Source organism: Symsagittifera roscoffensis, chromosome 1 (genome assembly GCF_963678635.1).
Source record: "Symsagittifera roscoffensis chromosome 1, txSymRosc1.1, whole genome shotgun sequence".
NCBI classification, from domain to species: Eukaryota; Metazoa; Xenacoelomorpha; order Acoela; family Convolutidae; genus Symsagittifera; species Symsagittifera roscoffensis.
In genome coordinates, this window is record NC_087062.1 from 15,943,467 (window position 1) to 15,956,555 (window position 13,089).

Below are 13,089 nucleotides of genomic sequence, written 5' to 3' on the forward strand. Positions count from 1 at the left end.
GATAACTTTTTGATTACAAAAAAAACCCGACTCGAGAAAACTGGATCAATAGCTAAACTTTCTCATTCCACTGGAAATTCTGAAAACTATAAATCCATTTTTGAAAGAAGAAAAACTTCACGTTTTTTTCGAGCCATTTGCAACTTTTGTGATAGGAGAGCGTTATTTGTCTTCCATTAAGCAATGAAAATACATTGAGCTTTAAACGAAATCAGAAGTCACGTCACGAATAATGAAATTTGAGCGGGCAGATACTATTAGGACTGAAAAAGGCAAAAAAAAATACCAAAAAATAAGTTTGAGGGTAAACTGAGCAAAGAGAACTATATGATGTGGTGCAACATTTGAAATTTTATAATCAAAAGGTAAGTGTTCTGGACCACTCATTTCTGTACAACCCGTTAAAGCGCGGAGAGCGGCGTTTTAAACTACTTGAAGTTTGCTTAAAGACGTATAACTTGCGTCATGGGACCTGGGCATGCGTAATCTAAAATTATCGTCTCTTGAATGACCCCAATTTATCTAGATAAGGCCTACAGGATCGCTATCCTGGGCGAGGCTTTTGCTGACGCTCGCTTACAGTGCTCTCCTAAGTTAAGGGATGGGCCAAAGAAAAAGCCGAAACTTTGGAGTGCTTTTCCAAGAGTGAGGGTGTATTTTCCAGTTTTACTAGGGTGTGCGTTGAAGTCCTTGTTGAACGAGTAGAATAGGCTGGCGGAGCCATTTGACGAGGAAAAAACAAGAGTTTGGACATAAAAAATTAGTGAATTTGGTATTTTGATGAGGTAGAGGAAAGGAAGCCGTTTTAAAGTTTTTCAACTGTACAAAGGGGGGAATCGTCTGCATATGATTGTAATTTGGTTGTAGTATGACTGTAGAATCTTAAGTGATAGACTTCGGAAACACAACTTTTTTTGCACAACTTTACATTTCGAAGAGCGCAATGTGAACTCAGCACGAAAAATGACTCAGAGAGCTTGAGCTTCAAAAGAAGCCAACGCCATGCCACCACAAGGTGGCGTCCCTCATGCTGGAGGGACCGAATGCTTGAAAATTATTTTGGCTTTTTTTCAGCCAATCAGAATTGAATACTCAAAAATCTCAGGGAAATTGCAAAAATCTCAAAGTAAGCAAATAAATGCAGGCCATTAGTGTTAATGTTGATCGTTTAGATAATAATCAGATGAATGAAATAATGCCGTATCAAAGGCCGATTGGAACAAATTTAATATTTCAAAGATACCGATTTAGGAAAAATGGAAGAGCAAAAAACTAAATTTTTTATGTCTGCACCTATTATATTATTTCATCATTTTCTGTTTATTTTAACTTCTATTTTGTGAGAAAGGTATTTAGCCAAAAAGAACGCGTAGTGATAAGGATTGGTTGAAATTTTTCCAGCATTCGGTCCCTCCAGCATGAGAACCCCACGACAATAAAGAAACCAGTGGAAAAACCAAAACAACTAAATTTAAAAACCAATTCATGACCAAAAATATTTTAAGGAGTTCGATTTAAAATTTTCAATAACATGTTTCACACAGTACCGATCACTCAATAATCAATAATTACTTTTAACTAGATCTAGCTTACAATATAAAAGACTTGATATACCGCTTCCAAAATACAATCAAGAGTTATCAAGAAATTCTGAAAAAAAATCTTTTCGTATGTACAGGTAAGTTTCACTTTTAGATTAAGTATAAACAAGTATCATTTGTTTACACTGCCGTCTAAAACCGAACAAACAATTATTCTCTCATGGCACCTTAGAACAGGCCATTGACCCTAACAGTGACCACTCAAAGCGGTACTGTGATAGTATCTAACCAAATTTGTTCAACTTATAAACGTGCTCTGTCTAGCAAACCAATTGACGATTATTATTATTATTATTATTACTATTATAATAACTATTACTATTAATACTTTTTATAAAAATCGAAATTTTGAAACAATTGAACAAAATCATTGACTCAGAAGAGAACGTGTCCGAAAGGTACAATATGCATTCAAAGTAATAAAGAATAATGTAAAATCTGCTGAATTAAAAAAAACTCCTGATTTAAGGCTGGGAATAACAAGATGCCAAGAATTAAAAATCTAATTTGCAAAAAACAAAGCAGTAGAAATACCAGTGCGAGCAGAACAATCAGCCTAACAGAATCTGATTTCCAAAAAATATTTTCAAAAAGCCCCGTACTCCAAAATTATTGAAGAAAATGTAGCCAACAAACAGCTGAAAAACTGTCAATGAGCTTTCAAGAACGAAAAAAGATGTGCTTTCTGAGTTTCAGAAATTTTTATTGATAAATAACTTTTTGATTACAAAAAAAACCCGACTCGAGAAAACTGGATCAATAGCTAAACCTTCTTATTCGACTAGAATTTCTGAAAACTATAAATCCATTTTTGAAACAAGAAAAACTTCACGTTTTTTTTCGAGCCATTTGCAACTTTTGTGATAGGAGAGCGTAATTTGTCGTCCATTAGGCAATGAAAATACAATTGAGCTTTAAACGAAATCAGAAGTCAAGTCACGAATAATGAAATTTGAGCGGACAGATACTATTAGGACTGAAAAATGCAAAAAAAAATACCAAAAAAGAAGTTTGAGGGTAAACTGAGCAAAGAGAACTATATGATGTGGTGCAACATTTGAAATTTTATAATCAAAAGGTAAGTGTTCTGGACCACTCATTTCTGTACAATCCCGTTAAAGCGCGGAGAGCGGCGTTTTAAACTACTTGAAGTTTGCTTAAAGACGTATAACTTGCGTCATGGGACCTGGGCATGCGTAATCTAAATTTATCGTCTTTTGAATGACCCCAATTTATCTAGATAAGGCCTACAGGATGGCTATCCTGGGCGAGGCTTTTGCTGACGCTCGCTTACAGTGCTCTCCTAAGTTAAGGGATGGGCCAAAGAAAAAGCCGAAACTTTGGAGTGCTTTTCCAAGAGTAGGGGTGTATTTTCCAGTTTTACTAGGGTGTGCGTTGAAGTCCTTGTTGAACGAGTAGAATAGGCTGGCGGAGCCATTTGACGAGGAAAAAACAAGAGTTTGGACAAAAAAAATTAGTGAATTTGGTATTTTGATAAGGTAGAGGAAGCCTTTTTAAAGTTTTTCAACTGTACAAAGGGGGGAATCGTCTGCATATGATTGTAATTTGGTTGTAGTATGATTGTAGAATCTTAAGTGATAGACTTCGGAAACAATTTTTTTGCACAACTTTACATTTCGAAGAGCGCAATGTGAACTCAGCACGAAAAATGACTCAGAGAACTTGAGCTTCAAAAGAAGCCAACGCCATGCCACCACAAGGTGGCGTCCCTCATGCTGGAGGGACCGAATGCTTGAAAATATTTTGGCTTTTTTTCAGCCAATCAGAATTGAATACTCAAAAATCTCAGGGGGACTGCAAAAATCTCAAAGTAAGCAAATAAATGCAGGCCATTAGTGTTAATATTGATTGATTAGATAATAAGCAGATGAATGAAAATAATGCCGTATCAAAGGCGGATTGGAACAAATTTAAAATTTCAAAGATACCGATTTAGGAAAAATGGAAGAGCAAAAAACTAAATTTTTTATGTCTGCACCTATTATATTATTTCATCATTTTCTGTTTATATTAACTTCTATTTTGTGAGAAAAGTATTTAGCCAATAAGAACGCGTAGCGATAATGATTGGTTGAAATTTTTTCAGCATTCGGTCCCTGCGGCATGAGAACCCCACCACAATAAAGAAACCAGTGGAAAAACCATAACAACTAAATTAAAAAAACCAATTCATGACCAAAAATTTTTTAAGGAGTTCGATTTAAAATTTTCAATAACATGTTTCACACAGTACCGATCACTCAATAATCAATAATTACTTTTAACTAGATCTAGCTTACAATATAAAAGACTTGATATACCGCTTCCAAAATACAATCAAGAGTTATCAAGAATTTCTGAAAAAAAATCTTTTCGTATGTACAGGTAAGTTTCACTTTTAGATTAAGTATAAACAAGTATCATTTGTTTACACTGCCGTCTAAAACCGAACAAACAATTATTCTCTCATGGCACCTTAGAACAGGCCATTGACCCTAACAGTGACCACTCAAAGCGGTACTGTGATAGTATCTAACCAAATTTGTTCAACTTATAAACGTGCTCTGTCTAGCAAACCAATTGACGATTATTATTATTATTATTACTATTATAATAACTATTACTATTAATACTTTTTATAAAAATCGACAATTTGAAACAATTGAACAAAATCATTGACTCAGAAGAAAACGTGTCCGAAAGGTACAATATGCATTCAAAGTAATAAAGAATAATGTAAAATCTGCTGAATTAAAAAAACTCCTGATTTAAGGCTGGTAATAATAAGATGCCGAGATTTAAACATCTAATTTCTAAAAAACAAAGCAGTAGAAATACCAGTGCGAGCAGAACAATCAGCCTAACAGAATCTGATTTCCAAAGAGCCCCGTACTCCAAAATTATTGAAGAAAACGTAGCCAACAAACAGCTGACAACAAAAACTGTCAATGAGCTTTCAAGAACGAAAAAAAATGTGCTTTCTGAATTTCAGAAATTTTTAATGATAAATAACTTTTTGATTACAAAAAAAACCCGACTCGAGAAAACTGGATCAATAGCTAAACCTTCTTATTCGACTGGAATTTCTGAAAACTATAAATCCATTTTTGAAACAAGAAAAACTTCAAGTTTTTTTCCGAGCCATTTGCAACTTTTGTGATAGGAGAGCGTAATTTGTCTTCCATTAGGCAATGAAAATACATTGAGCTTTAAACGAAATCAGAAGTCAAGTAACGAATAATGAAATTTGAGCGGACAGATACTATTAGGACTGAAAAATGCAAAAAAAATACCAAAAAAGAAGTTTGAGGGTAAACTGAGCAAAGAGAACTATATGATGTGGTGCAACATTTGAAATTTTATAATCAAAAGGTAAGTGTTCTGGACCACTCATTTCTGTACAACCCGTTAAAGCGCGGAGAGCGGCGTTTTAAACTACTTGAAGTTTGCTTAAAGACGTATAACTTGCGTCATGGGACCTGGGCATGCGTAATCTAAAATTATCGTCTCTTGAATGACCCCAATTTATCTAGATAAGGCCTACAGGATCGCTATCCTGGGCGAGGCTTTTGCTGACGCTCGCTTACAGTGCTCTCCTAAGTTAAAGGATGGGCCAAAGAAAAAGCCGAAACTTTGGAGTGCTTTTCCAAGAGTGAGGGTGTATTTTCCAGTTTTACTAGGGTGTGCGTTGAAGTCCTTGTTGAACGAGTAGAATAGGCTGGCGGAGCCATTTGACGAGGAAAAAACAAGAGTTTGGACATAAAAAATTAGTGAATTTGGTATTTTGATCTAGCTTACAATATAAAAGACTTGATATACCGCTTCCAAAATACTTGACATCGATAAAGTTGAAACAAGTGAATTTCAGTGCAAAAAAATCGTAGCTCCTCGTCTTCTATTGCAAACCCAGTATGTACTCCGGGTGTTTGAACCAGTAGGAATTTTGTCTGAACAAATTCCTCTGAATAAAACCCATCTGTGACGCTGGATAGATCACGTGCATGTGCAGATGTTTGACCAGAATGAAAGGCGGGTAATGGAAGCCAAACAGAACGTCTCCAAAACTGAAGCAAATTAGATGGAGATATAAAACTTATAGAATGCCACGCTGATTTTTTAAACCTTACTTAATTTCAAATTTTTTAGCAATTGAATTTTTTGAAAAAAATTTAGAAAATCAAAAATTAGCAAATACATTTTTCTTTTTTATAGAACTCTGCCTCTAATTTAAAAAAAAACGTTTGATTCTAATTTTAGTATAATTTAGGATTAACTAGGAGTGTTGAAATTATATTATATTATTTTGGTCCCGGCTGCGATTTCTCTGAAACAGTTTAGAATAAGGAAAGCATCACTTATATATTTCCGAAAATTTTGTGACAGAAAACGTCTCGTTATATTAAGCTCGAGAATTTTTCCGTGCATCAATTTTTTTATTAATCTATAATTTCATTTTGCACAATCTTTTTTGAGAAATTATAGCCTTTTTCAACCTATTTCGGCTATATAGGAGGCTCGCTTATTTTTTGAGTGACCAACAAAACTAATAATGATAAGTTTTATGTATAATGTGGGCCCAAAATTTGCCAAAACAATTTGATCCCTATTAATCCTGCTAAAAACCTAAGCAAGTTTTGCGTCCATTTTCTGTGTTCCTTTTCTGTCTAAAATCAACCCAATTTGAGAAAAATGCGTTCTACATTTGTAATTTTACTCGTTTTTTTTCAGAATGATTCAAATCAGCTCTGTAAATTTCAAACAACAGCGACAACAGACAAGCCCTCTACAGCATTTGTTGCTCTGGCCAAACCCGTTGATGCTGCATCCCTTTGACTCCATAATGAAGGGGGGAATAGGGCTTCCCGAATCGGGACGAGACTTTTTATGTAGTTAGATCCTAAATTTTTTTTGGATGGTAGGGCTAGTTGAGTGGCAATGTTGTCTGTAATGCGCTGAATGACGGTTGCGACTGCGACGGTTGTGGTGTTACTATCGCTTAGAACCTTGATGTTTTTCAAAACTAGTCGAGCATCAGGTTTGCCCGTGGAAATATCGTGAATATGTTGACCCCTCGTTTCAATAGAGTTTTATCCATCCGTAATTGCTATTGCGCGGCATTTATGGGTTTGGTACTTTGAGCAGTGGTACTTTGAGCAGCACGCCTGAGTGAGGGATTATTTCTCTAACTAATCGAAGTGCAATTATTTTTGAGATGCTAGAGGCATCAAGGGAATTAAGACTAGCTTTTCAGGCCTCAATTAGTAAGCTTAATTGGACTACTCCTGAACTTATAAAAAGGACTTAATTTGGAACAAAATATCGTCATTAAAAGGGGGTTAAATTGTTGTGGGGTTATCATGTTACGGCGTTATAATATAGGGGGTGTAAACCGAGGGGGTTAAATATCGTAGGGTTAAAGAGTGGGGCACCGACAAGTATCAATGTGTCGGTGAAAAGTGTCATTGAATTCAAGAAAACAAAAAAGTGCCAATGAATTCAATTAACTCAAATCAGTGATCGGCGTTTATGGTAACCCTTGTAGAAGAGCCCGTCTCTACTTTTAACGAGCAGCTGAGAGCATTTAAATTGTAGATTTGACACGGAAAATGACGGGTGAACATTGGTCAGCGAAGATGATGGTGGTGATAGCAAAGATGATGAACATTTTAAATAATTTTTTCCTAAAAAAAACAAACTAAATAATTCTCTTCACTTTTTAGTGGCTCTTAAAAAAAACTAGCTTTTGAAGTGAGGCTTTGATGAGATACCACAATTGACCCCTATGAATTTCCTTGATATAGCAAAAATCGGGCGAAAAAAAGCATTTTACTCCATAATTCCGCACAGTCACTTCGGTGACGTGGTCAAAACATTAATTTTTGAACAGAGTTGTTTTCAGAAGTAACTCTGGGCTATCCGAAAAAGTCACACGACTATTCATGCTCTACAAAAGCGGTAATACTTGTTGTCTTGAGTCGCTGGATCTTGAGAGCTCAAAAACGTCTTTGCGTGAGTCAGCATTTCCTCAATCAAAATACGATCTTCCTCTTTCTCTTTATAATTCAGGCTTCTTACATCTGTAATATGTCTTTTTGTAATAACCAGAAAATGATGTTTAGCCGCCGGTTTATGATCAGCAATGATAGCCAAGGTTTCATTCTGCCATAGAATTTTATCTTCTTTGTTTTCCGACAGAACACCGCAAAATACACATGAGTCACTTGCCATGAGAGATCTCGAAAAAAAATAACCCAGTTTGATACACTTAAAATAACCCAAGTCGGTATCCTATTAATTCACCTAAGCGTACTCTCTTCCGGATAAATTTTCCAAAAGGTTCTCACTCACATAGGTTAGATTTACACTATCCACTTGTAGAAGACAACCCGTTCATTCAGTCGATTAGCTTCGAAATCTTTTCAGAGAAAACCGTTTACCGTTGGAGATCATTTTCGATAAATAAATAGAAGTTGTGAGCCAAAAACTCTCATCCTGCGGAAGTTTGGCACTATATCTGATAGGGACTAAAGCAATAGAAAAAAAAATCAGCAACAGGAAATAAGTAGAGAAAATCAACTGGAACAAAGTGTGTGTGGACCCTTAAACGTAGAAGCTATCGTCTTCCCAGACGTTGGATTGGCATAGTAGCATGCACAGTTAATGGTAGGGCGACAATTCGTAACATGCGATAATTCGTAACAGGCGACAATTCGTAACAAGCGACAATTCGTAACAAGGCATTGGCAAGTAGAATACGCTTGCTCCCCTTCGCTTACATCCAGCACGAGAGGAATACTGCGCGTGAATCAGTGTTCCCCGCTTAATCTATTATTACGATTTGTAGCTTGTTACGAATTGTGGCCTGTTACGAATTATCGGTGCATATACGAGACAGTCCCATACAAAACAGTCCAATACAAAATACTCCGAAAAATCCTGTTATGGAGGAAAAAAACAGTCTAATACAAAACAGTCCGGTTTAAAGTCACCCGTGGACGAGCTGCGCGCGCGTCGCGGCGATAACCGGCTCTAAATTTCGTATTAAGTCCTACCCTCTGTTGGCAAGCTCGCAACACGTTGGCTCGACTGCGGCGGTCACCATTATGTTTGTTGAACAAAAGACAATTCTCGGCCTGCCGGCTTGTTAAAACAATTATTAATTGGGACCGTTTTTCGGACTGTTTTGTATCGGACTGTTTTTTCGTTCATTTTCATACTTTTCCGGACTGTTTTGCATTGGATTGTTTTGTACAGACACGGAATTGTCACCTCACGAGACTCAATCATTAAGAGCCATGTGATCGCCCGAGCTTCTTTGAAGTTTCGTTCAATTAATCTTAGAGTTCTTATTATAGTCTTATTACAAAAAATTATATTGAGCTCTCAAAACGTTCCATCATTCGCCATCACAATCAATTGATTGTTTTAGTTGCCGTCATTCTGCATCATCTTCAAAAGAAATTATCCACAACACCGCTCTTTAGATTCAGTGGTGAAGAAACATCAATCTAAAGTTGACCATACTTTGGAAATTCTGTTTCAAAATCTGCCTTTAATTCATTTTTAAAAGGTCTCTAGTTTGATTACTTTTATAATAATCGCAAAGCCATTCTGCTGTTTTGGGCTACCAAATTAGACACTTGAAACTTCGCTAACCGGATTGTTATCCTAGAAGCTGGAAGGATGATTTTGGAACTCCATTGACTACTTGAGAGGGAAAAATATAGTGACTCATCGTCAAACTAAGCCCTGGAATACAAATTATGAAAAAACGTATGTACAAATATAAAAATTTTGAATTTAAAAAAGAAAAGATTATGTAAGCCGCAAAATCATAGTAGAAACGAAGCGAGTTGAAAATTTTTATGCTTGTTCAAAAATATGTTCAAAATGTGAATTACAAGGCATACTTTGGCGAGGGTCACTCAGTCTCTACCTGATGAGCAGTCAGCACAGTTCCCATTTCATGCATCCGGTGGTTAGGACCAAAATACGGAAAGCAAATTTTCTATTTCGGCGCCCAAAACTGCGAATATTTTGCCGATGAAACAATTAAACATGAACCAAACAAGAGATTCTTTAGAAAGAAATTTAAGACAATAATTCACACATCATGCGACTTCTATGATCACGTCGAACTTGCAGTCAACTCCAAGAAATTCGTAGGAGAATTAAGTAGAAGATGGAACAAAGAGGATTGATTTAACCGAAAAAAAAAAAGAAGAAACATAATAATGGGTTAAAAAAAACTTGAAAATGTGACTAAAAACGAGGATCATATCAGCCGAATTTTCATTGCAGCTTTAATTTAACTCTTGATTCGTCCTGTGATTCAAATTTAGTTTTTATTATGCTCTTATTTCGGTTGACACTTCAATCCATTGTTATCTACTTCTCTTATAATCTTCGTGCGTTTGACTATGAATTCAAAACCATGATAGAAGTCAAGCACTCTGCTTCAAACACTTAAAAAAATCATTTGAGCAAGCGTTATTTATCGTACTCTACGAGCATAAAAAATATATCATCTACGAAAAACTAATATCAAACTCTGAATTGTCTAAAAATGACAGAAACATATAAAATATTAGAGAATACGAAAAAGAAACTCATAGTTGATAGTGCCGAATGCAACTAATAACTTTAAGCAATCAGGAAAAACGAACTATTGGATTCAATTTCCATAGGAATGATTGAGACGGTTTTCACCAAAGTTATTTCAGCAGAGGTATTTTTCCGGTAGGCAAATAGTTCGGATAAAAAATTGCAAAATTTTTATGTGATATGCCAATGGATTATTCGTCCGAAAACTTTTCATAAAAAGGGTAAGTTTCTTAGTTCGATAAAAGTACAGAGCGTAATTATTCGTATTTTCCTCCTGGAGAAAAGGCTTTAAAATGGACGCTTTGATTAAATAGCTGAATTTCATAAGACTCTTAGGAAAACTTTGATGGGTTCTTGGTAAATATGACTGGCAAAGATGTCGAACGGAGATGTGATATTTGACATGCGAGGTAATGCTTCTGACAGAGCAACTGAGGCTACTTGCATGAGGTTATCCAAGAGTGGGATGGTTGTGAGAATCACTCGTTCCCACTAATTATTACACACAGAGGCGAAGCTGAGCTTCGCATCAGTTGCGATACCACAAAAATAGCATTGCAAGTTGGCAGACAAGAAAAAAAGGCCAAAGAAAACAGAAAAGTCAAGAAACTCATTCGATGGCGTTTAATGAAAACTCAAAAACAATTATTGAGCCAAACTTAAATTGTTGTCATGAAAATCTTTGAACTTTAAATTCTACTAGCGTGTACCGCACCTCCGGTGCTTCGAAATTTCAACAACTCAAAAACTATTCTTTGAGTGTACTCTGACAGCACCCAATTACATGGTTCGTTATTAAAAATTTTGCAAAGTTTTTTATTCAAGTTTTTTATACAAATTTTGAAGAAGCGTAAAATTTTGTGAAGTTTTATATAAGTTCTTCGAAAAATTTAAAATGAACTAAGAAACGTCACATCTGGGAAACTGAAAGCAATTAAGCAGTCGCATTTGGATGCAAGATTTGCAACTGCTGAGAGTAAGTTCAAATTTTGTAAAATCTTTTTCATTCGATTTTTTAATTCAAATTTTGAAAAACCATAAAAATTTTTGACATTTTTTTTATATCTAAGTTTATAATGAACTAAGAAACGTCACATCTGGGAAACTGAAAGTAATTAAGCAGTCGCATTTGGATGCAAGATTTGCAACTGCTGAGAGTAAGTTCAAATTTTGTAAAAATTTTTTCATTCGATTTTTTAATTCAAATTTTGAAAAACCATAAAAATTTTTGACATTTTTTTATATCTAAGTTTATAATAAATTAAGAAACGTCACATCTGCGAAACTGAAAGCAATTTTCATGAAAATTTTTTTGAAAAAATCACAGAAAACGTCATATCTGGAAAACTGCAAGATTTTGAGCAGTCCTATTCAGAGGCAAGATTCGCAATCCCCTGAGATTACCCTCACATATTCCAATAACAGGACTGAGATCTTCCAAGTTTTGGAATTTTTCAACATTTCAGTTTTTTGAAAATTTCGAAGAAAATAATAAAAAACGTGATATCTCGAAAACTACAAGGATTTGAGCAGTCATAATTGGCGGCGAAATTTGCAACTCCTGAGAGTACCCTGACAGAGCCTCACTACAGAGATGGTAATTTCAAGTTTTGTGAAATTTGTTATATCTAAGTTTTCTGAAAAAAAAATTGAAAAAATCTCAAAAAACGTCATATCTCGAAAACTACAAGGATTTGAGCAGCCATAATCAAAGGCTTTCGCAACCCCTGAGAGTACCCTCACAATATCCAACAACAGGATTGAGATCTTCAACGTTTTGGAAATTTTTTTGAAAAAATCATTAAAAACGTCATATCTCGAAAACTACAACGATTTGAGAAGTGAGAATTGGAGGCAAGATTTGCAACTGCTGAGAGTAAGTTCAAATTTTGTAAAATCTTTTTCATTCGATTTTTTAATTCAAATTTTGAAAAACCATAAAAATTTTTGACATTTTTTTTATATCTAAGTTTATAATGAACTAAGAAACGTCACATCTGGGAAACTGAAAGTAATTAAGCAGTCGCATTTGGATGCAAGATTTGCAACTGCTGAGAGTAAGTTCAAATTTTGTAAAAATTTTTTCATTCGATTTTTCAATTCAAATTTTGAAAAACCATAAAAATTTTTGACATTTTTTTATATCTAAGTTTATAATAAATTAAGAAACGTCACATCTGCGAAACTGAAAGCAATTTTCATGAAAATTTTTTTGAAAAAATCACAGAAAACGTCATATCTGGAAAACTGCAAGATTTTGAGCAGTCCTATTCAGAGGCAAGATTCGCAATCCCCTGAGATTACCCTCACATATTCCAATAACAGGACTGAGATCTTCCAAGTTTTGGAATTTTTCAACATTTCAGTTTTTTGAAAATTTCGAAGAAAATAATAAAAAACGTGATATCTCGAAAACTACAAGGATTTGAGCAGTCATAATTGGCGGCGAAATTTGCAACTCCTGAGAGTACCCTGACAGAGCCTCACTACAGAGATGGTAATTTCAAGTTTTGTGAAATTTGTTATATCTAAGTTTTCTGAAAAAAAAATTGAAAAAATCTCAAAAAACGTCATATCTCGAAAACTACAAGGATTTGAGCAGCCATAATCAAAGGCTTTCGCAACCCCTGAGAGTACCCTCACAATATCCAACAACAGGATTGAGATCTTCAACGTTTTGAAATTTTTTTGAAAAAATCATTGAAAACGTCATATCTCGAAAACTACAACGATTTGAGAAGTGAGAATTGGAGGCAAGATTCGCAAACCCTGAGAGTACTCTGAAATCACCCAAGTACAGGGTGAGAATTTCAAAAATCTTAAAAATTAAATTTTCTAGAAATTTTTTTTAAAAACCTCGAAAATTGTCTATCTCGTAAACTAA

General features: G+C 35.0%; 2 protein-coding genes across 2 annotated transcripts in view; both read right to left on the reverse strand.

The window, feature by feature from the left end:
* Positions 1 to 13,089, reverse strand: part of LOC134852955 (voltage-gated hydrogen channel 1-like) — a 376,534-nt gene that overhangs the window by 106,721 nt on the left and 256,724 nt on the right. The gene's annotated exons all lie outside the window — the stretch shown is intronic.
* LOC134854962 (adenosine 5'-monophosphoramidase HINT3-like) lies at positions 5,394 to 7,832 on the reverse strand. The gene is made up of 2 exons (XM_063871345.1): positions 7,564 to 7,832; positions 5,394 to 5,665 (listed from the first exon to the last, which is right to left on the reverse strand). The coding sequence occupies exons 1-2, from the start codon at positions 7,827 to 7,829 to the stop codon at positions 5,497 to 5,499; spliced, it is 435 nt and encodes a 144-aa protein (XP_063727415.1). The 5' UTR covers positions 7,830 to 7,832; the 3' UTR covers positions 5,394 to 5,496.

What these genes read in the sequence shown, in the direction of transcription:
- LOC134854962 (XM_063871345.1), bottom strand. Translation starts at nt 7,829, where the DNA reads ATGGCAAGTGACTCATGTGTATTTTGCGGTGTTCTGTCGGAAAACAAA. An exon ending in CCAGCGACTCAAGACAACAA is followed by an intron (nt 5,666 to 7,563) that starts GTATTACCGCTT and finishes AATTTGCTTCAG; the next exon opens with TTTTGGAGACGTTCTGTTTG.